Source organism: Martes martes, assembly GCF_963455335.1.
Source record: "Martes martes genome assembly, chromosome: 1".
NCBI classification, from domain to species: domain Eukaryota; kingdom Metazoa; phylum Chordata; class Mammalia; order Carnivora; family Mustelidae; genus Martes; species Martes martes.
In genome coordinates, this window is record NC_137888.1 from 55,469,241 (window position 1) to 55,490,773 (window position 21,533).

At 38.5% G+C, this 21,533-nt stretch overlaps 1 protein-coding gene across 1 annotated transcript in view; it reads right to left on the minus strand.

The window, feature by feature from the left end:
- Positions 1 to 21,533, minus strand: part of MORC1 (MORC family CW-type zinc finger 1) — a gene marked incomplete at both ends in the record, with an annotated part of 175,129 nt that overhangs the window by 41,863 nt on the left and 111,733 nt on the right. The window contains 2 exons of the mRNA XM_080799256.1: positions 1,763 to 2,008; positions 3,161 to 3,223. Of these exons, the coding sequence (XP_080655382.1) occupies positions 1,763 to 2,008; positions 3,161 to 3,223 (309 nt within the window). The remainder of the gene's footprint in view (positions 1 to 1,762; positions 2,009 to 3,160; positions 3,224 to 21,533) is intronic.

Consider the following 21,533-nt stretch of genomic DNA (forward strand, 5'->3'; position numbering starts at 1 on the left):
CACAGGATTTTTTCACCACTTTGTCCCATTCAGTCCCTCCCGGCAGGGTCAAATCCCTTATTATAAGTACTCATGCTACTAAGTCATTAAAAACTGCCACAGTAGCAGTTTACATTTGTCTAATTATCGGATTGTCTGTCTCCGTGTAAGTTTAATGCAACTAGGGACTGTATGTGGGTTTGCTCACAGTTAAATCCCTTGTAGTTGGCTAGCATACTGAGTGGCACTTAATAGATGATTTTATACACACACACCACACTAAGTGAATCTCTATATTCTAAAATGTGTTATCTTAACACCAAGGTACTCTTCAACTTCTTAATCACTTACGTTTTTACAGCATAAAACCTACTCATAAAATATGTCGACAAATCCCAAATCTTGAAATTGCCCAGTTAATGAGTGGAAATCAGGCTTAAAGGAGATAGGGCTATAAAATGACATAACTACTTTTTATATTACATACATGCAGCACTTTTGACATAGCAAAGGTTAAATAAATGTCTTATGAATATTTGAGCTTGTATGTATATAATTCAAAGTAATTGTGACCAATAATTCTGTCGATTGTAGACAGTTTTTTTTCTCTACAGTCTTGAAGATTTAGGGCCCAAACTTCAAAATTAGAGGGAACTGGTCCTCAGATATTTTAAGAGAATGAGCTACCCAAAAATGGAATGAGAAATGCTACCTCCAGAGGTAATACATTTCTGTCACTAAAGATTTTCTAGAGGAATCTATACACCATTTGCCAAAGACTTTACAAAAGAACATGTGAGATATTTCTGCAGTGTAACAATTGTGCAGAATAATTCCTTTAGAAAGAACCATGCCTAAAATATCTTGTCTCCCACAATGCTTAACACAGTATCTTCACACAGAGCAAAGTTCAGTAGATATTTGCTGATCAAATTAGTTTACGGCTTTCAGAGCCTACGGCAATTTATTTGAATATTTTCTTTGGTGGCCCATCTCTACCCTTTAAGAGTAAATTTAATTTGGGGAAACAGTAAAAAGGCATTAGAAATCAAATTTGATGAACAAGGCAGATAAGGTAGGCAATGCACTTTGGCTTATAAAAGATTTTAAATGGTGGTGAGATATTGTCTATTATCATCCACCACTGAATCTGGCATAGGTTAAATGACCACCGAATCATAGGTATTCTTATTAATATATGCTAAATCTGAGAGCAAGTTCTCAAAAAGGGATTAAATAAGAATTATACTGTAAGAATGAAAGTGCAGTGATTCTTTTAAAAATAACAAACTCATTTGGATATTGTGGGGTGGTGCCTTTGTTAAAATCAGTCCCACCACTTAAGTGTATTGTCAAGATTATATCCCATTTTTCCAGAACCTCAACTACTGGGGTAAGTACCTATTATAAAATCTGGCTAAGAATTTTTGCTATAAAGCATCGAATGCAGAATCCCCCAGATTATAGGTTCATCCTATGTGATTATGTTTTTCTTAAATATCTTAAATCCTTTTCCCATGTAGGCATTCTTAGGGCCCTGTTAGTTGGTTGAGCACCACACAGTGCACTGATGTGCTGGTATTAGCCTTCTGACGTTTTTTCCAAAAGAGAATAGAGAAGAAAAAAATAGAAATTGGGACCTTGTCCTGGAAACTCCGCTGACAATACGCATGCTATAATTAGAGTGCTTTAAAAACGTGAAAATGAAGCAGAACCTTTGCCCAGTGCTATTTCCGGAATAAGTGAATGACTATATGTTTTGTGGATAAGAAAAGAAAAACACCTGGGACCTCTGGGCTGGGCTGACGTTTTCTGGCAGGGTGGCTGGACGTCTGGGCTGCTGAGGCTTTGCTTTCTTCTGTGGAGACTTCTTCATAATTTTAGCATCTGTAATACACTCCACATCAGAGTCTGTCCCTTCTGTGCTTCTCTTCCAGCTTCTGTGGCTGACACGAAGCTCAAAGGAGGCAAGGGACCCCTGCTTCCAGTCATCGCCCCTAGGCCTGACTTTCTGAGTTATTGTATTTTCCTGGAATAACAAAGAACATGCTTTCATTTTTGGGGAGTCAGCTTATTTATAATCATCATTTCCCTCAAAACCTTATGACATTAGGCGATACTTATTAAATAAACACTTTAAAAACTTTAAAAAGCAGAAGCGTAGAAAATAGGCTTTAGCAAATATATACCACCGGAAGGTCTCACTCAGAATTTGATTCAGCAGAGGAGGCCTGAGCCAAGAAATCTTCTAATCCTGGGATGCCTGGGTGGCTCAGTCATCAAGCATCTGCCTTCGGCTCAGGTCATGATCCCAGGGTCCTGCGATTGAGCCCTGCATCAGGCTCCTTGCTCTGTGGGAAGCCTGTTCTCACCATCCCATTCCCCCTGCGTGTGTTCCCTCGCTCACTGTCTCTCTCTCAGCCACATAAATAAATTAAAAAAAAAAAAAACACACTTCTGATTCTGTGGATGCAGAAGACTACAGACTGAGAACATAGTATGCTTCCTGACTTTCTCCCAACAGAGGTTTACTTGCCTTTGGTTCTCTGGAGCAAAAAGTCAGTAATCAAGCTAAGGGTTGGCTGGGGTGATCAATCCTATCATCTGCATGTTAAGAAATAACTAAAATTGTAGTTTTGCGTATGTGTGTGCACATGTTCGTGTGTGATTGGTATAACTGAAAACCCCAAAGGTAAAAAAAAAAATACTAAAACTTCCATTTTAGATTGTAACAGACATCTGAGGAATATAATAGAACACAAAGGAACCACAAGAAACAATGTAGGAATTGCATATACAACAAATTTCTAGGCAAATATATATCCACAGACTGAATCAATGTATCTTTCTATACATACGATTGCATATACACATATATGCATATATAACCATAGAAAATATGGAAAATACATTAAAATATTTCAAATGGTCATCACCTCCAGATAGTAAGACTATGGGTGACTTAAATTTTATTTATCTCTTATTTACTTTATTTTCTAAGTTTTTCCTAGTAAACATGTATCACTCTAATAAGACAAAAAAATAGTGGTAGTTAAAAATATGTGTTAGTGCTTCACTCTCTGAGCCTCATTAACCATGGTGACATGTGGCCCTTGATAAAGTCTTACCCTTCGTATGGGAAACATGACACAAATGGCTAAATCCTACTTTAATTACTCACCTTAGATGTTGAAGTTCGGCAGGTAGTAGTAAACTCGGTGATCCTACTTGGTACAAACTGAGGCTTTTATGGAGGGAAAATGGTTAGATGAATGTAAGTAAAAAAACCTTTCAATTGGAATATTACAATAATCCAATAGTCTTAATTTCTTAATGGAGTTTCAAGATTGCACACCTTCACTGATAACTGTTTAAGGGGTCCGCTGTAGTTTAGATCTATTCCAACACTGTTGTGATGACTGGTGACCAGGTAAAATGAGAATGCAATGGTTTGTCAAACATCACAGATCAGATGTCTCCTGAGCAATTTCAGGTACCACTATATCCAACAGGCCTCCACAGCCCCTGTCTGCTTTCTCTGGAGGCCCTCTGTTCCGCACTTGCAGGTCCCAGCACCTGGAATGAATCCTGACCTTCAGCAACAGCTCTAGTTCAGAGCTCGGGGCTGGAGCGTCAAGGCACATTTGAGGGCAGACTGACCTCAATGGTGCCCCTGATACCGGGATGCTGCTTGTGCTCACAGGCGCAGCTGGACAGAGAGAGGAAGCATTTGTTCTGCCTGTAAAAGAAGTGCCTTTTAAGCTAACATTTTGATGTGATGATGGCCACGTTAAAATGATGAGATGTTCATGAAATACATCGAGAGAAGATAAAGAATGATACAGGCCCTACCCCCAGGTTCAGGTTCATTCCCCCTGGGATGTGAGCCTGGTTCGGGGTCTGCTTGGACCTCCTTTGTGGTAGTACAACCATTCATGTTTACTGGACCACAAACACCCTTGTGGGAAACAGCTCAGTGGCCAGATTCTCTGGGACACAACATTTCCTTTCCTCTTGTAAGTACCTGACTCTGAAAATTGGGAGTTCTGACTGACGAAGGGTTGGTTCTGCTCTGATGAAAATTTTTCGAGATGGATGGCCTGCACAGATTTTGAAATAGTGCCTTTTCTTCTGAGACCCAAAAGCCTCTTGGAACATTCTATAAACTTCACATACCTTTCAAGGCAACCCTTCCAAAACAGAATTTTTTTGCTTCTATACCTGCACCTGCCTTCAACCGGTACTTCTAATGCATTCCCCCTCCTGACTAGTGACATCACCAAACATCCAGACACCAAAGCCAGGTTATCTTTGGTCCATCATCATCCTCAACCCTCCACATTATCAGTGATGAAGTCTTGTAGATTTCTTCACTTAAATGTCTTTTAAATTAGGAATTTTCTCTAGCCTCAAGTCACCATATTGTTTTAAGGTTTTTACCATCTTTTGATTGAACTATTTTCTATAATCTTGTGTTACTTGCTTCTGCTCCCTTCCGCCTGGTCCCCCAGAGAAGAATTAATGCTTTATCTTCTATAACGCCACAACATTGTTTCTTTTTAGATGTTTATGCAGATAATGTACTCACATGGAACAACACACATTTTTAAAAGTATATTTTGAAAACTCTCCGTACTATTCCATTCTTCATTTGTCCAGTTCACATTCCACTGCTGTTGTTTTTCTGTTTATCTTTCCAGAGATCTGTTTATACTTCATACAGAAGCATATATAAATAAGCTTTCCCTACCTTTTTTGAGTATACTATGAGTATACTATGCACACAGTCTATATCTTGCTCTTGCACAAAGGATACATCCTAGAGATCTTTACTAGTACTTAAAAAACTTCTTCATTTCCTTTTACAGATGCATCATATTCTAATAATGTACTGTTATATAAAAATTTATTTAACCAGACCTGCTGATAAACATTTAGGTCTTCTCAACATTTCATTCTACATAGTATTTTATAATGACATGTAAAATAGGTAATTTTATAAATAGATAACTTTATATTTATTTATGTATACATAATCAATTTCTTAAAGTGTAATTTCTGGATCAAAAGGTATATGCATTTGTAATTTTGATAGACACTGTCCACTATCTCCACCAGGCTTTTTGGTGGCTCAGCATAGTCATCCTTGTGACTATTTCAAGAGCAGTGATAAAAAGTACATTCTTTATTTTGAGAGTAGAGAGTATATATCAATTATGTATACAAGACTATTATATATTATTGATTGTTTAGACATTCCTAGGTTGAGGGCCAATTAAAATTTCCTATTATCAGCACGATTGACTCATTTTCCATGTATCACTTGTAGCTTTTTGCTTTATGGAACTCAACACGATGTTAGCTGATATGAGAGATTCATAATGGATACATCTTTATTATAAACTGAAGACTTTAGGGGCACCTGGGTGGCTCAGTGGGTTAAGCCTCTGCCTTCAGCTCAGGTCATGATCTCAGGGTCCTGGGATCGAGCCCCACATCGGGCTCTCTGCTCAGCGGGGAGCCTGCTTCCCTCCCTCTCTCTGCCTGCCTCTCTGCCTACTTGTGATCTCTCTCTCTCTGTCAAATAAATAAAATAAAAAATCTTCAAAAAAAAAAAAAAACTGAAGACTTTAGTCTAATTTAATGCCCTTCCTTGGTCATTTAAAGTTTTTTTCTCTTGAATTCCAAATTAATATTAGGCTGGACCCCTATCTGATTTTTGTACATCTGTTTGAGATCACACATTAAATCCTTCTGAATTGCCATTTAAGATGGGCATCTTCTATACAGCACAGGATCAAGCTTTGCCTTGTGATGCAAACTCAAGTTCCTTGTTCTTTATTAAGGTAAAGTTTAGGCCATTTGCATTTATTGATACCATATATGTGGTTGGTATTAGTTGTCATATTATTTTGTTTTTATTAAAAATTTATCGTAAGTTTTTAATGATACATTCCATTTTCTTTTGTTTTGTGTGGATACTTCTTCTGATACTATGGAGGATTTTTCTTTCCCCCCAAGGAGATACCATTACAATGATAATTTTATAAAACTCTTATTCTTAGTTCTTTCCATCTTTAGACAGTAAATATAAGTTTCCTACCCTGGATGATGATGAAATTTATATTCTCTACCTTCTTTTCTTCCACTGTTTACTGGTATTCTCTTTCTTCGTATTTACACCAGTACCAAAAAGTATGCTTAAATTGCTTCAATGTCTCTCCATCTTTTTATAGATGAAGCAAACAAATTACCTTTCACCTTCTTCCATCCTTGACTTTTTTTGTTGGTTGAATTATTCCTACGTTGCCAGGGAATTTACATTCAGTTTGCTACCTAATGTTCCATATAGCTTAGCCTATAGTTTAACTATAGTTATGGTCTGTAGCCTATAGTTAAATATAGTCAGTGGCTAATTCCACTTTTCTTGCTGTAGAATTTTCAGGTATCTCTTGGCTGGCTGAAGTTTGATCTTGTTTTCCTCTAAAAGGGATTCCTGAGTTTGTTTGTTTGTTTGTTTTCCTGCCTTCAAAACTATTTGTTTGTAGGCTTTTTATCTGAAGGATGGTATGATGAATATAAAATTCTTGGTTTATACCTCCTTTCCCTGAAGGTCTTATAGTTCTTACTTTACTATCATCCGAGTGAAGTTTTCTGTAGAAAATTTGAAGCCAACCTGATTTTTTTTGTCTCTGTGATTTGATCTTTATGCCTATTTATCAAAACATTTTACCTTTTTCTGCACAGTTGAGTAACTTTTCTAGTATATGTCTTATGGTCATATATTCTTGGGATAGTTTACCCTAACCATGCAGTGGTCTATTTCAAATATGCTGCTTCAAGATTTTTTGTGTTTAATTAAAAGTTTTCCTGATTTATATCTTTAAAAATGTGTTCTTACCTTACTTTTTCTTTCAGTACTCCAGCTATGCAAATACTGAATCTCCTTTTCCTACTTCCATTATCATTTTCTTTGTAATTATAAGAGGTCCTTCCCAATTTCTATTCATTTTATTTGCTTTTTCACATTTATCTTCTATAGCAGGGGATAGATAGCAAACTTCTTCTGTGAAGGGCTAGATAGCAAATATTTCAGACTTTGTAGACCACATATAGTCTCTGTTGCATACTCTTCTTCTTTTAATCATCCAATAAATAAAAATCATTTTTAGCTTAAGGGCCACACATGAATAGGTAGTGGGCTAGATTTGGTCAATGGGCAATACTTCACTGACCCCTGGTCTATATCCCCGTTGTGTTTATCAGAGTGATAATCTGCCTTTGTATTCTTTCCAGTTGTGTGATTTATTTTTTCTATTTCTCCCTTGAGTTCTACCAAATCATGCTTCATTTTCATTGTCTCTTGCTGTTTCAACATCTCTTCCCAAGTTCTTATATTTCTTCTTTGAGGTCTTCCTTCATAAAAAAAACTTTTTTTTTTTTAATAAGTAAAAACTTGTTTCTAAATACGTATGTAAAATTTCCTTCTGATCTGTGTCAACACTTTCTTTTTTTACATTTCCAGCTGTACTGAGAAATAATTGACATACAGTTCATTGCATATAACTCAAGTGTATACTTTGATAAGATTTGACATATGTATAAAGTCATCATAAAAATCAAGATAATGAACATATTGATCATCCCCAAAAGTTTCCTTGTGCTCCTTTGCAATCCCTCTCTACACCCCTTCCTACCTTCTCTGATCTTTCTCTTGTCAATATAGGTTATCTTCATTTTCTAGAATTTTTATTAAGTGGAATAATACAGCATGAAAGTTTTTTCTGGTTTCTTTCACTAGAAGAATTATTCTGAAATTAAACCATGTTGCTATGTCAATCAATAGTTCATTCCTTTCTCTTGATGAGTACTAATTCACCGATTGGACAGACCATAATTTGTCCTTTACTTATTAATCATCATTTAGGTGGTTTTCAGTTTTTGACTATTGTAAGCAAACCGAATATGAGCATACAAGTTTTTATGTAGACATACGCTTATGTTCATATGTATATTTGCTTGGTGAAGTGTCTGTTCAAATAATTGCTATTTTGTTGTTTGTCTTCTTACTGAGTTTTAAAAGTTCTTTACATATTCTAGATACAAGTCTAGTGTCAGATATTGTTTCATAAATATTTTCTCTCAGTCAGTGGCTTGCCTTCTCAATTTCTTAACTGTGTACTTTGAAAAGCAAAAGTTTTTTTAATTTTAAAGAAATCTAATTTGTCAAAACTTCTTTTAGAGCTGGTGCTTTTTGATCATACTTAAGAAATCTTTGCCAAACCCTAGGTCACTAAAATGTCTTCCTATATTTTATTCCAGAAGGTTTATAGTTTTAGCTTTTACATTTAAAGCTTATAGTCCATTTCAAGATAATTTTGGTACTGAAGTAAGAGTCAAGGTTCATTATTTTGGGAGACATATGGCTATCCAAGTGTTTTGGTAACATTTGTTGAAAGGTTATTCTTCCTCCCATTGAAATGTATTGGTCCCTTTACTGAAAAACAACAGAATATACATGTGTGAGTCTATTTCTGGACTCTCTATTCCACTGCTCTCTATGTCTCTTTTTATACCAATATCACACTATCTTGATTACTGTAGGTTTATAATAAGTCTTGACATTAGGTAGTGTCGGTCCACCAACTGTTCTATTTCAATGTTATTTTGACTACTGTTGGCACTCTACATGAATTTTAGAAATGTTGGCAATTTCTACCAAAAGAATCTTTCTTGAATTTTGATTGAGGTTGCATGAAGTATATAGACCAGTTGGGGAGAAGACACTTTAATAATATTGAACCTTCAAGCTCATGAACATAGGTTATCTCTCCATTTATTTGTTTCATATAATTTTTTCAGCAATGTTTTATATTTTCCAGTTTACAGGTCTTGCATATTTTTGTTAAATTTGTCCCTAAGTATTTTACATGTTTATTTTTTGACTATATTTCCTATAGTATTTCACAAATTTTAATGCCATTGTATATAGTATTTTTTTTTAATTTTAGTTTTTAATTGTTTGCTGCAAATATGTAGAAACAGTTGATTCTTACATACTAACTTTGTATCCAGGCAACCTTGCTAAGATCATTTCCCAAGTTTTAGTCACTTTTTTTATAGGTTCCATCTGATTTCCTACACGAACTGTCACAACTAAAAAGTTTACCTCTTCTTTGCAAACTGAATGTGTTTTATTTTTCTTTCTTTCTTGCACTGCCTAGAACTTCCTGTACAATGTGAATTGGGGTGGTGAGAGCAAACCTCCTTGCTTAAGTCCTGATCTTCGGAGAAGAGAATTTATTCTCTCACTAGAAGTACAATCCAAGTTGTAAGTTTTTTGCAGATCGCCCTTTATTACATTGAGACAGTGTTCTTCTGCTCCTGATTTGATGTGAGTTTTCATCAGGTATGGATTTGGTTGCTTCTTGTCATGTCATTTACATTTTATTGGATTTTTTCTCTCTTTTATTATGGAATCTTGGGTGCCTGGGTGGCTCAGTGAGTTAAGCCTCTGCCCTTGGCTCAGGTCATGATCTCAGGGTCCTGGGATCGAGGCCCGCCATCAGGCTTTCTGCTCAGCGGGGAGCCTGCTTCCCCCTCTCTGCCTGCCTCTCTGCCTACTTGTGACCTCTCCTTCTGTCAAATAAATAAATAAAATCTTTTAAAAAATTTTTTATTATGGAAACTTATTTTTTTATACGGAATCTTATTTTTATGTTAGGTATTTATACAATGTCTTGTTCATATTTTACTGGAATTTTTTTTTCTTTTTGTAGGATATCTTTTCTAGCTGTTACACTAGTTCATTTCTTAAACATATAACAGTCAGGTTTTCCAGGACTAGCTCTTTGTCAGAGTTTTCTATCAGAAGGGAGGATAGGATTCTGGGCAAGTTTTCTTTTTTTCACTCCACAAGCCAAACTTTTCTTCTCATCTCTCTTTAAACACACACACACACACACACACGCACACACACACAGCCCTACAACTATGACTTTTTGAGTACTTTCATGTGCATTCCACAACACTTCTGTGAACCAAAGTAGGTCTAGTAGGGCTCCTGTTCCCTCCTGGCTAGAGCAGACAGTGGCTATCACTTTTCCTCTCCAGATACACTTCTTTACTAAGTTTATTTATATTAATCCTTTAGATGGGCTACTGCTGGGCTATTTCTTCCATTTCTCTCCCCTGCCTCCTGTGGAGTTTCTGCATTATCTTGACAGCTTCGAGTAGCCTTAAGCAATATTTTAGTATATGTCTTCTAGCATGACTGAAATGTGAGTTTACATTTTTGTTGTCTGTTTTCCTCGTTCCTCTTAGAAGACCTCCAAAAGAATGGGAAAACGCTAAGTCTGTATAGCCACATTTATACCAGAAGTATCCTATTACAACACTTTACCTCTCTTTATCATAGTATGGATCACACTTAGAATTATATGTTAACATGTGTGTCTCTCTCAATAGACTGTAAACTTCCAAACTCACTGTTTATTTGCAGTACCTAACACATGTTTAGCACTTTATAGATATTCAGTAAGATATCAATGATTCAAAGGATAACTAGATGCCCCCAGAGCCTATGGCTCATCTATTCCCCACAGCTGAGACACTGTCACAAGTCTATTCTGCATGCATAACGTGACTACTTCCCCACTCCTGTGGGATATTATCACATCTTTGAGATGCTTTATATTAAATGCCAGCACATCTTCTCTTCTAATACTTGCATCACCCTAGGATGAGATTTGTTCCTGACACAGCAAAATGGATTGAGCCTAGCCTAGTAACAATTTATGACACAGTTCAATTATGTGGGTTTGCATCATTTTGGGTACTGGCTCAAAGATAAAGACTTTTGCTATACAGTTTTATTGTCATGACTTTGGACCTGTACTAATCACATCACTAAAATAGAATTATGAGTAAATAAAAATTTTTATAAATTCCATAACCTTTCCTCTTCTGTATTAATTTCAGGGTTGTGTTTTAACCGAACTTCAGACATTAGAGAAAAACACAGCAAAAATTAAAATGCCTCAACTAGGGGCACCTGGGTGGCTTAGTGGGTTAAGCCTCTGCCTTCAGCTCAGGTCATGATCCCGGGGTCCTGGGATCGAGCCCCACATCAGGCTCTCTGCTCAGCGGGGAGCCTGCTTCCCCTGCTCTCTCTGCCTGCCTCTCTGCCTACTTGTAATCTCTCTCTCTCTGTGTCAAATAAATTTAAAAAAAAATAATAAAATCTTTAAAAAAAAGTCTCAACTACATTTTGAGCAGAAGGACAACATTAATCACGGTCAAATAAAACATTTTAAGGCAATACAGAAGCCAATACCAGACACTGAGATAACCTCCAGATGCCAGTAATAATGCCTCCAGGTGAAGGCAAAATTCACTCATAATTAGGAGAACACACCGGTAGTTGGCAGAAGAGGCATTCAGTGACAGCCACACTGAATAACTACATTTCCCTGCACGGTTCTATACCCAGAAAGATTCACTACATTCAGTGAATAATTTCACAATATCTACACTAAAGATACATCATATCCTTAACAATATTGGGTCCAGGGCGCCTGGGTGGCTCAGTGGGTTAAGTGACTGCCTTTGGCTCAGTTTGTGATCCTGGAGTCCTGGGATCGACTCCCACATCGGGCTCCCTGCTTGACAGGGAGTCTGCTTCTCCCACTGACCTCTCTCCTCTCATGCTCTCTCTCATTCTCTCTCTCAAATAACAGATAAATAAAATCTTAAAAAAAATAATATTGGGTCCAATTCTTTTGCCCGTCTGAGTCCTGTTCATCTTGCTCCTTAATTTCATCACATGATTTCCTTCACCTTGTAACTCTAGGGATTGCTCAAGTTAAGTGAACTTACGCCAGTCTTTCCATCTCTTAAACACTACCCAGCTCTTAAGGAATCCTTTTACTTCCTTAAACTTACAGTTCTTCTAATTCTGTCAGGATTATCAATGCTCTTCACAGCTATTGAAACTTTTATTCTCTTTCAGTTCTTCTCTTTTCTTTCAATTTATCATACCCCTCTTGGCCTCCCTTCCGTTCCCCATTCTGCCTGGAAAAAACAATTCATCACCTCAGCTCTGCTCTACCACACCCATCACAATAAATCTCACCCTTAATCAATCAGATCATTGATCATTTTCCCAGTCTTCTCAGAAATTTCAGGCTGGTAAAATTTGTGTAACTGTTGAACCCACACCCACACCATAAAAAAGGTGCGGTTCTCATCCTCTCTGGATTTATTCTTTTACTTATCCTTAGTTAGCTTCTTTGCCCCCGGACAAAGTTTGTTCCAAATCTTCGTTATACCTGTACACAAAGTTTGCCTCTTTCACCATCAGCTGATGGCCCTGATTCTTCTTTAGGAAAAAACAAAACTATTAAAAAAGAAGAAGAAGAAAAAGAAAAAACAAAACTAGACTAGTAGGTTTATATGACCCTCCCCTTCTCTCCCACAATCTCAAGAGGGAAAAAATGTCCCTCCTCTTACCCTGAGTTAAACTCTCCAACAGAGTCCTAGTAATTCTTCCTTCCTGTCTTTGTTGGAATCTTTCTGTATCAGTCATGTCTCATCTCTGTTGCAAAGTCTCCCCAGTTTCACTGGCTCCCTTCTCGGAGTCCGGAAACATTGTCAAACCTCTCCCAACCACAAATTTACCTCAACCCTACCACCTAACTCTCTAGTTACAAACTAACTTTCTTTCTCTGCTCCTTCAGTACAAAATTTCTTTGAAATTTTCTTTAAAAATGAGCTTATTGCTCATGGCTCCCACTTCTTTACTTTTCATTGATCCCTCCACCCACCTAGCTTCCTTTCAGAAACTCATCTTGCTGATCTGAGCCATCAGCTCAGTTGTTGTAAAAACCAATGGGATCAAGGCAGTGAGAAGGTAAGCCACAGACTTGGAGAAAATATTTGTAAAAAAAAATGATAAAGGATGGTTATTCAAAACACACACACACACACACACACTCTCTCTCTCTCTCTCTCTCTCTTAAAATTCAAACAATAAAAAAAATCAATCTGACTTAAAAACAAGTCAAAGATCTTAAGAGACACAACGCCAGAGAAGATACACAGATGGAAAATAAGCATATTAAAATATGCTCCACATCATAGGTCATCAGGGAAGTGTAAGTTACAACAATAATAAGACATAATAAATAGCAATAGTAAGATACCACTACATATCTGTTAGAAAGGCCAAAATCCAAAATATTGACAACATCGAATGCTGGTAAAAACGTGGAGTAATAGGAACTATCATTTGCTGCTGGCAGGAAAACAAATGGTACAGCCACTCTAGAAGACAGGCTGGCAGTTTCTTAGAAAGCTAAACTTATTCTTACCGTTTGAACCAGCAACAACACTTCTTGGTATTTACCCAAAAGAGTTGAAAATAAAGGCCCACACAAAATCCTGCACATGGATGTTTATAGCAGCTTTATCTATAATTGTCCAACCTTGGACATAACCAGGATCGACTTTGGTAGGTGAATGGATAAACTGGTATATCCAGACAATGAAATATTATTCAGTGATAGTAAGAAATGATCTCTAAAGCCATGAAAAGATATGAGGAAACTGAATGCATATTACTAAGTGAAAGAAGCCAATCTGAACACTCTACATACTGTGTGACTCCAACTATATAACATTCTGGAAGAGGCAAAACTATGGAGACAGTAAAAAGATCACAGGTTGCCAGAGGCTGAGTGGAAAAAGACGAACGGAACACAGAGGAAGTATTTTTACGGCATAAATATACTCTGCATGATACTATAATGGTAGATAGATGTCATAGTACATTTGTTCACAGCCATAGATTGTACACCAACAGTGAACCCTAAGGGTCTACAGATTTCGGGTAGTTATGATGTATCAAAATAGGTTCATCAGTTATAACAAGGGTACCACTCTGTTGAGGTATTCTGTTGAGGTATATTCTGATACGAATAACAGGGGAGGCTATGCATGTGTGGAGCAGGGAGTATAGGAGATATCTCTGTATCTTCCTCTCAATTTTGTTGTGAACCTAAAACTGCTCTAAAAGAAATAATAAAGTTTTTTTTTAAGTGTACTTAGTGCAATGCCCAGATCACAACAGATATATAATAGATACATCATAGATACAAAGGTAATACTTGCACACTTAACAATTCAGCAGAATTAATGAGAAAAGACCAAAACAAAACACTATAAAGTAAAATCAGAAAGAAAGTTTTCTAAAGCATTAAGACAAAAAGTAGGGCATTTCAGTTTTATCTACTGAAATACCTTCTGTGGAAACAGGGATGACATATAATTAGTGAACTAAAATAAATTGGCCCATGTTAAGTGTACTAAGTTGAAGTTGACCTTAATGAAAAATGTTATCAGTTCCTGCAAAACTTTTCTCTTCTTAATTAGAGATAGATATTTCAACCAATAGATGCATTTCGACTAATAGATAAATGAAGATTAATTATGGAGTTGACCTATACTTTTTTAATAAAGTTTTTAAAATCATGTATATGCTTTTTTATTTGAAAAACACATTTTTACATCTTTAATTGCATATTTTGTAAAACAAATCTACATAACTGTTCATCTGCTTCGAATTCAGTCTCCTTTGCTTAAGGAGTAGTTTACTAACAATAGCATTTTTTTTTTTAATCATCACCATCATCTTTAGACTTCAAAGAACCATCATCACCCTAGAAAGCTTGCTAATAGCAGCATTCATTTTTCTAGGACACTTATAAACCCTCCCAGAAAGACTCTTAAGTGTCTTTACATATTTGGGAAGTCCTGAAAATCACAGACTGAATCAGCAAAAGCTGCATGAGATGAAGGGTCTCCAGCGGCATAGAAGCTGAGGGATCCCCAAGCCCGGAGGATCTGTGGTACCTAAGACTCATTTGGGGACCAAAGAAGAAATGCCGAGATGCCCAGGCTTCAGTCCCCAAGACCCTTGTTCAGTCCTGTAGATCCCAGGGAATCCGCATTTTTACAAACCTGTGGCATTCCCATTTAGGTGACCCAGTCATCACAGTGTCCCAGCCCTGGAAGGCAGGGGGTTCTCCCCTCTAAATGTATCTGTGCTTTGTGATACTAGAGATAAAATACTTCTATGTATCTATAGTGTTAGGGCTTTCAGAGCAAAATTTTTTTAAATTTTTTATTAACATATAATATATTGTTAGCCCCAGGGGTACAGGTCTATGAATCACAAGGTTTATACACTTCACAGTGGAGCAAATTTTTCTACAACTTGAGACCTGGAATAGGAGAACCAACCTTGGAAATTAATTTATGACTTAATTATTAGTGCGAAAGCATCTGAAGGCATTACCTCCAGAGAGACTTACCTCCTTGGAGGTACGTGTTTACATTTTAAGGGGAGAATAGAATTTGCGACCATGTAGACATTGCCAGTTATAAAGCTGGAGAAGCTAGTCTTATCTTCCCCAAGAAAGATTTATTTATATTCCAAAGGATAAGAGTAAGAATCCAGGATACCTCCCAAAAGAGTAAAGGGGTGTGTGTATGGAGGGGAATAGGAAGGTGGCTGTCCTTCTCCTATATAAACATCCAGATTCTTTTTTCTTCTCATTTCCCTTTTCCCTTTTCCTTTTCCTTTTCTCAGAGTTCTTTACCAGTAGTACAAACTCTGGTATATATAGGACAACATCTGATCTGACTCATCTCATCCACTGCCTCAGGGATACAAATTAGGACAAATGCGAATCAGCACAATTATTTGCTATAATTAAATAATAATTTCCTTTGCTCCAGAAACCTCATGTTTATATTCAGAATAAAATGAACAAATATAGATATTTAAAACTTAACAGCTTGTAACAAACATGGGCAATATTCACAGGCTCTAAAATTTCAGTGGATCTTCATAAACAACTAGTTTAATCCCCTTCTTTTTATTATTTATTTACTTGAGTGAGAGACAGAGAGTGAGGGAGCGAGTGTGGAGTGGGGGTGGGGGGCAGAGGGAGACAGAGAGAGAATCCCAAGCAGGCTTCATGCTCAGCCTGGGGGGTTCCATCTCAAACCTGAGATCATAATCTGAACTGAAATGAAGAGTTGTATGCTCAGCTGACTGAGCCACCCATGCACCCCTACTCCCCTTCTTCTTCTCAGGCTAGGGGATGCTAGGATCGAGCAGGCCTGAGGTCTGCTGCCCAGAAACAAGAGCTGGGACCTGCAGCCCAGGATCCTGACACCAGGCCAGTGCTGCCTACCACATTCAGCTGCCTCCAGCATCTCTAGGAGCCCCAAAGCATACTCCCTCTGTACCGCCTTCCAATGAGCTTGCTGCCCTCCATATCTGCCTAAATAGAGATGGGGTACCTCAAAAAGAAAAATGATGATTGTTGCTAGCTATTAATTTCTCAATATCTCCCACACTGAAGAGCTATCAATCTAAACTGAAAGTAAGATACCAGAGTACTTCAAACAGCTTTGAAATAAGAAATCAATCTCCTATTTTAACTCTATCTATAGTCCTCTCCTGCTTAGGTGACTTAAGCCAAGAGAGGGACATGGCTTAATATCAGAGTGAGGGGTCTGGACCCTGACCGTGTCAGAGGACTGTGTTCTCCAGTTTCTTAACTCCACTCTTGGCAAGTTACTTCTCTGTGCCTCAGTGTCCTCTTCCATGAATGAGGAATTATAAAAATCATAGGACTGTCATAGGGTTTAAGTGAGTCAGTACACTTAAGGCAGCTCTAACAGTGGTATGTTCTAAGCACTACTGTCATTTAGTCCTTCCCTTCATCCTTCTCCTTTAACTCCTCACCTATGAGAGGGAAACAAACCATAAGAGAGTCTTAACTATAAAGAACAAACTGAGGGTTGGTGGAGGGAGGTGGATGGGGGATGGGCCAGATGGATGACAGGGATCAAGGAGGGCACTTGTTATGATGAGCACTCGGTGTTGTGTGTAAGTGATGAACCACTGAATTCTACTCCTGAAACCAATCTTGCACTGTATGTTAACCAACTAGAATTTAAATAAAGATGTGAGGGGCACCTAGATGGCTCAGTCGGTTAAGTGTCTGCCTTTGGCTCAGGTCGTGATTCCAGGGTCCTGGAATCGAGCCCTGTGTCGGGCTCCCTGCTCCTCGAGGAGTCTGCTTCTCCCTCTACCTCTCTCTGCCTCTCTCTCTTATGAATAAATTTTTTAAAAAATTAATTTTTAAAATTTGAGGGGTGCCTGGGTGGCTCAGTCATTAAGCATCTGCCTTCGGCTCAAAATAACATTCTCATCTACAGACTACATACAGTTAATCACTTAGGATAGTTTTTGAATTCACCAAAACATACATAGTTATGGAAATTTCCGGGAAGAAACTGGAGAGGAGAAGGGAATTGGAAATATATATATAAAAGAAAATGCAATTATCTTAATACAAAAAACCCTGTGGAGAACAAATGGCCCAGTATATGCAGAAGCAAGTGGCAGATAAACCATGGAGCAAATGAAGCTTTGGCTTCAAGACCCCTCCCCAACACAGGCCTCCTCCAAGGCTCTGACCCCAACTTCATACTTATAAATTTTGCAGTTTCTTTTTTTTCTTGGTGGGGGGAGCAAAACTGTACAAACTTCAAGATCCAAAACAACTAGATCTGCCCTTGTTAAGAAACATTTTAAATAATACTTATTTTCAAATACCAGGAATTATTACTAATGGTCTTGGCAAGAAGACCTCCTTTAGAATTCTCTGAATAGAGGAAGGCTGATTCTAGACCATTAGAAAGAAAGGTCATGGGCAAATAACAGTTAATTCTCTGTGTCTGGGTGAGAGCCCCCAGGTGTGTCAAGAGACTGGCCTATATTAGGCTGGGTCTGGGCGAGCAAGAGTGACTGAAGGAGCAGGGTTAAAGCACTAGCTGGTCAAGGACAAGGTAGAAAACAGAGATTACGTTTGAACTTCACTCACGCCTATAGGAGTTAGGGCAGAGGAAGGAACCAGACTCAAAGAAGACAATCAGATGGCAAAGGCTTAACGATCTTAAATCAAGAGGAACAAGATAGGGGGTTTGACTTCAAAATCAGAACAATCAGGAAGTACAGTTCCTTAGACAGAACTGAAAATGTGAAGCTGGGTCCTGAGGAAGAGAGGAGATGTGGTCTAACAAGAAATGGAATGCAAGCTTCGAGGGGCAGACTCAGGAGTGCCGGTGCTCAGGGACACAGGCTCAGAGACACAGTGTTCCTTCAGAAGGGACCAGAAAGAAGTCTGCTTTGGAAGGAAGCCAAATGTCTGTACCTTACACTGGGGGGTCAGGAAACAGGCCTGCAGTTTTCCAGGGTATCAGGCAGCCTCTGTTCATCCCTACAGAGCACGCACAATAATTGAGAACTGGTTGTACATGCGTTCAGGCACCCAAGGAATTTTTACATGGCGGAGATGGACTGGGTGTACTTGCATTGAGACCCAAATTGGTACCCCTCTGGTGAAAATCGTTTCCGACAACACACCTGAACTTCTTTCTTCATCTCTGTGGATGTGAAGAGGAGTGACCGACTGCCACACAGAGTGAGAGGTGTAATGTGGCAAGGCTACCTGCCCCTGTCAAAGCTGCTTCTGTCCTTCCTGGAGGAAAGATGAGTTCCTTCTGGACTCCCGTTCCTAGTGGCCCCCAGCAGCTGTCCTGGGACCTGCTTTTCCTGGGACCTGCTTGGGAAACCTAGCAACAGACAGAAGTGGATGGAATTTCTCGGTCCCAAGCTCTGGGGCAGAACAGGGTGACTTATGAAGCCAGGAGCAGGGACTGTCCTGGGCCCCTCACACCACACTGCTCCCTGCAGGCTTCTGTTCTGGGCTGTTCTGATGAGTCTCTAACTGCTCGCACTGGGCCAGTGGTTTGTGCAGGGAGCCCTGACAGTGCCGTTCTGTCAGGGAGAGTGACACCAGCTCCTCAGGAGAGGCTGAGTCAGAAAATAATTCAGACAAGCAATTCCAGTCAGGAAAGTGAGCATGTTCTGGGAGATCTTTACTGTGCTGGACACCAAGCCAGGTGTGAAGATAGGAGGGACCCGAGAAAAAGAACACCCGGTATCCAGCCTCAAGGAACTTATAAACTTGTGCCACACGAGCCATTCGCTTCACGTCTCATTTGCTGTGCTGTGAATGCAGGGCCCACGAGTGCGAGTACATTATGCGTTAGCCCTTTTAGAAAAACAACACATCATCACAGAGAAATGGGATCTTTGTAGCAAGAGTAATAAGGTAAAATATTTCAACTACAGTGAAGATAATAGCTTCTTGTTAGACAAGGGTCTTTAGGTATCATAAATTTTCGATCAGGGCGGTTTATGTAAGAAGGCTGAAAAGTACTCTTGGTGAATAAATATATTTTCTAAGGCATCTGTCTCTGCAGTTATACAGATTTGAAATCTCAGCATCCTACACAATAATGACACATTTAAAAGATTAAGTTCTAAATGGGAAAATGCATTCATAGTCTTCATTACACAGTTGTATTCAGATATGCCATTTCAATTTGAAAAACATAGCGAAAAGTTCAGGAAGCCTCCTTTGCTCTGCATTTACTGCTAAAACAACCAATGTGGGAATTGTCAGATGACATGATCTCATTTTTTTGTGTCCATGTGAGCACTGCGAAAGAACAGAATGCTACTGCTGGAATCCCTTCCAATAGGCACATTTTACACCAGCTCTGCACTTGACGCAAAGACCATGAACGTAGCAAATGAAATCCAAATACGGTCTCTATACTCCCATCCCAGTGCCACACCTTATTCTGACCAAGTGTCAGAACACTTTGGTCTCCAATAATATATGCAGAAAGTGTTAAGTCTAACCTTTATAGAGTCGACCCGTTCAATCAAATGAAAAATATTTGTTTTGGGACCTGTTTCATGAGGAGTTCTGCATAAATCAAATTATGCCTTCAATCCAGCATTCACTGTTTGATAAATGCTTATTACGTGAAAGGTTCAGGCCTAGGTGTTTGGGGAATCGAAAGATGAATAAAATGGCCCCTTCTTTCTAAAAGTTTACAGTTTAAAGTAGGAGACAGAACAGATACACATGTAACTATCATACCATGTAGAGAGTAAAACACGTTTTAAGAAAGACCCATTCAGAACAAAGAGAACTGGAAAGAAGACATTTTTACAGGTAGGGAATGAGAAAAAACACTTCATACAGGAATGACATTATTTTTGGATCTTGAAGAATAGTGGAAGAGACAGAGGCCACTCAAGACACAACGGAAGGAACAAAGGCACTCAGATTAGCAGGGAGAGGGAGAACACCGCTAAGGAAATGAGGCTCAGGGGGACTCCTGCAGAGAGGAAGACACTACAGATGACCTTTGAACAACATACAGGTTGCGGCCTCAACATCTGCAGAACTGAAAATCTGCGTACACTTTTGACTCCCCCAAAGCCTGACCATTAATAGCCTATAATTGGCCAGAAGACTTACTCATAACAGTCAAATGAACACTTACTTTGTATGTTGGATGGATTACATACTGCATTCTTACAGTAAAGCAAACTAGAGAAAAAAAATGTTATTAATAACATCACAGGGAAGAGAGGATACATTTATAATACTGTACTATATTTATCGGGGGGAAAAAAATCCAGAGAGGTGGACCAGCGCCATTCAAACCTGTGTTGCTCAAGGGTCCACTGTAATGCCGGAAAGGAAGTAGTGGCAGATTAGGGAAAGCCTAGACTGTAGGATAAGAAATTAATATTAGGGGCACCTGGGTGGCTCAGTTGTTAAGTATCTGCCTTCAGCTCAGGTCATGATCCCAGGATCCCGAGATCGAGCCCCACATCGGGTTCCCTGCTCAGCGTGAGCCTGCTTCTCCCTCTCCCACTCCCCCTGCTTATGTTCTCTCTTTCACTATGTCTCTCTCTGCCAAATAAATAAATAAAATCTTTAAAAAATTAATATTAATCAGAAAAGATGAACCCAGAAAGTCCTACAGGATACGTAAGTGATACTGGAAACACAGTCTGAGCAGGGATTATATAAATAAATATCCATTAACAGTACTTCTGGACAAATGGGTAATAGAGTACGCTTTACTCAGGGAATCGGGATATGATCTGTTTTATAACGACTAAAGGCATTAAGTGGATTTAAAGTGGGACCACAACACCCTGAACAAGTGCACCTAAAACTATATGCCACATGCATGATTATTGATGCTGCCATCCTTGTCACACAGTAGAAGGTGATGAGCATCTAATTGGTAAGTTCAAACTGAGAAAAGGGCAAATTTGAGGACTGGAAAGTTCCTGGAATGCAGAGAAACTGATTACGTAACTCGACTCTATGGTTTTAAAATTATTGTTTAGGTTTACTGAAAAAACAGAATAACAATTATTCAAGTAACATGCCACTTAGTAGCTGAGCAGTCAAGAGTGACACAATGAAAATGAAAATGCTTCATCATTTGGCCAGCAGATGGCACTTGTCACTTGGTATAGAAAACTGCAGGTACAGAGGCGTGAACTTGAAAGTGGAGTGAGGAACAGATTATTCATT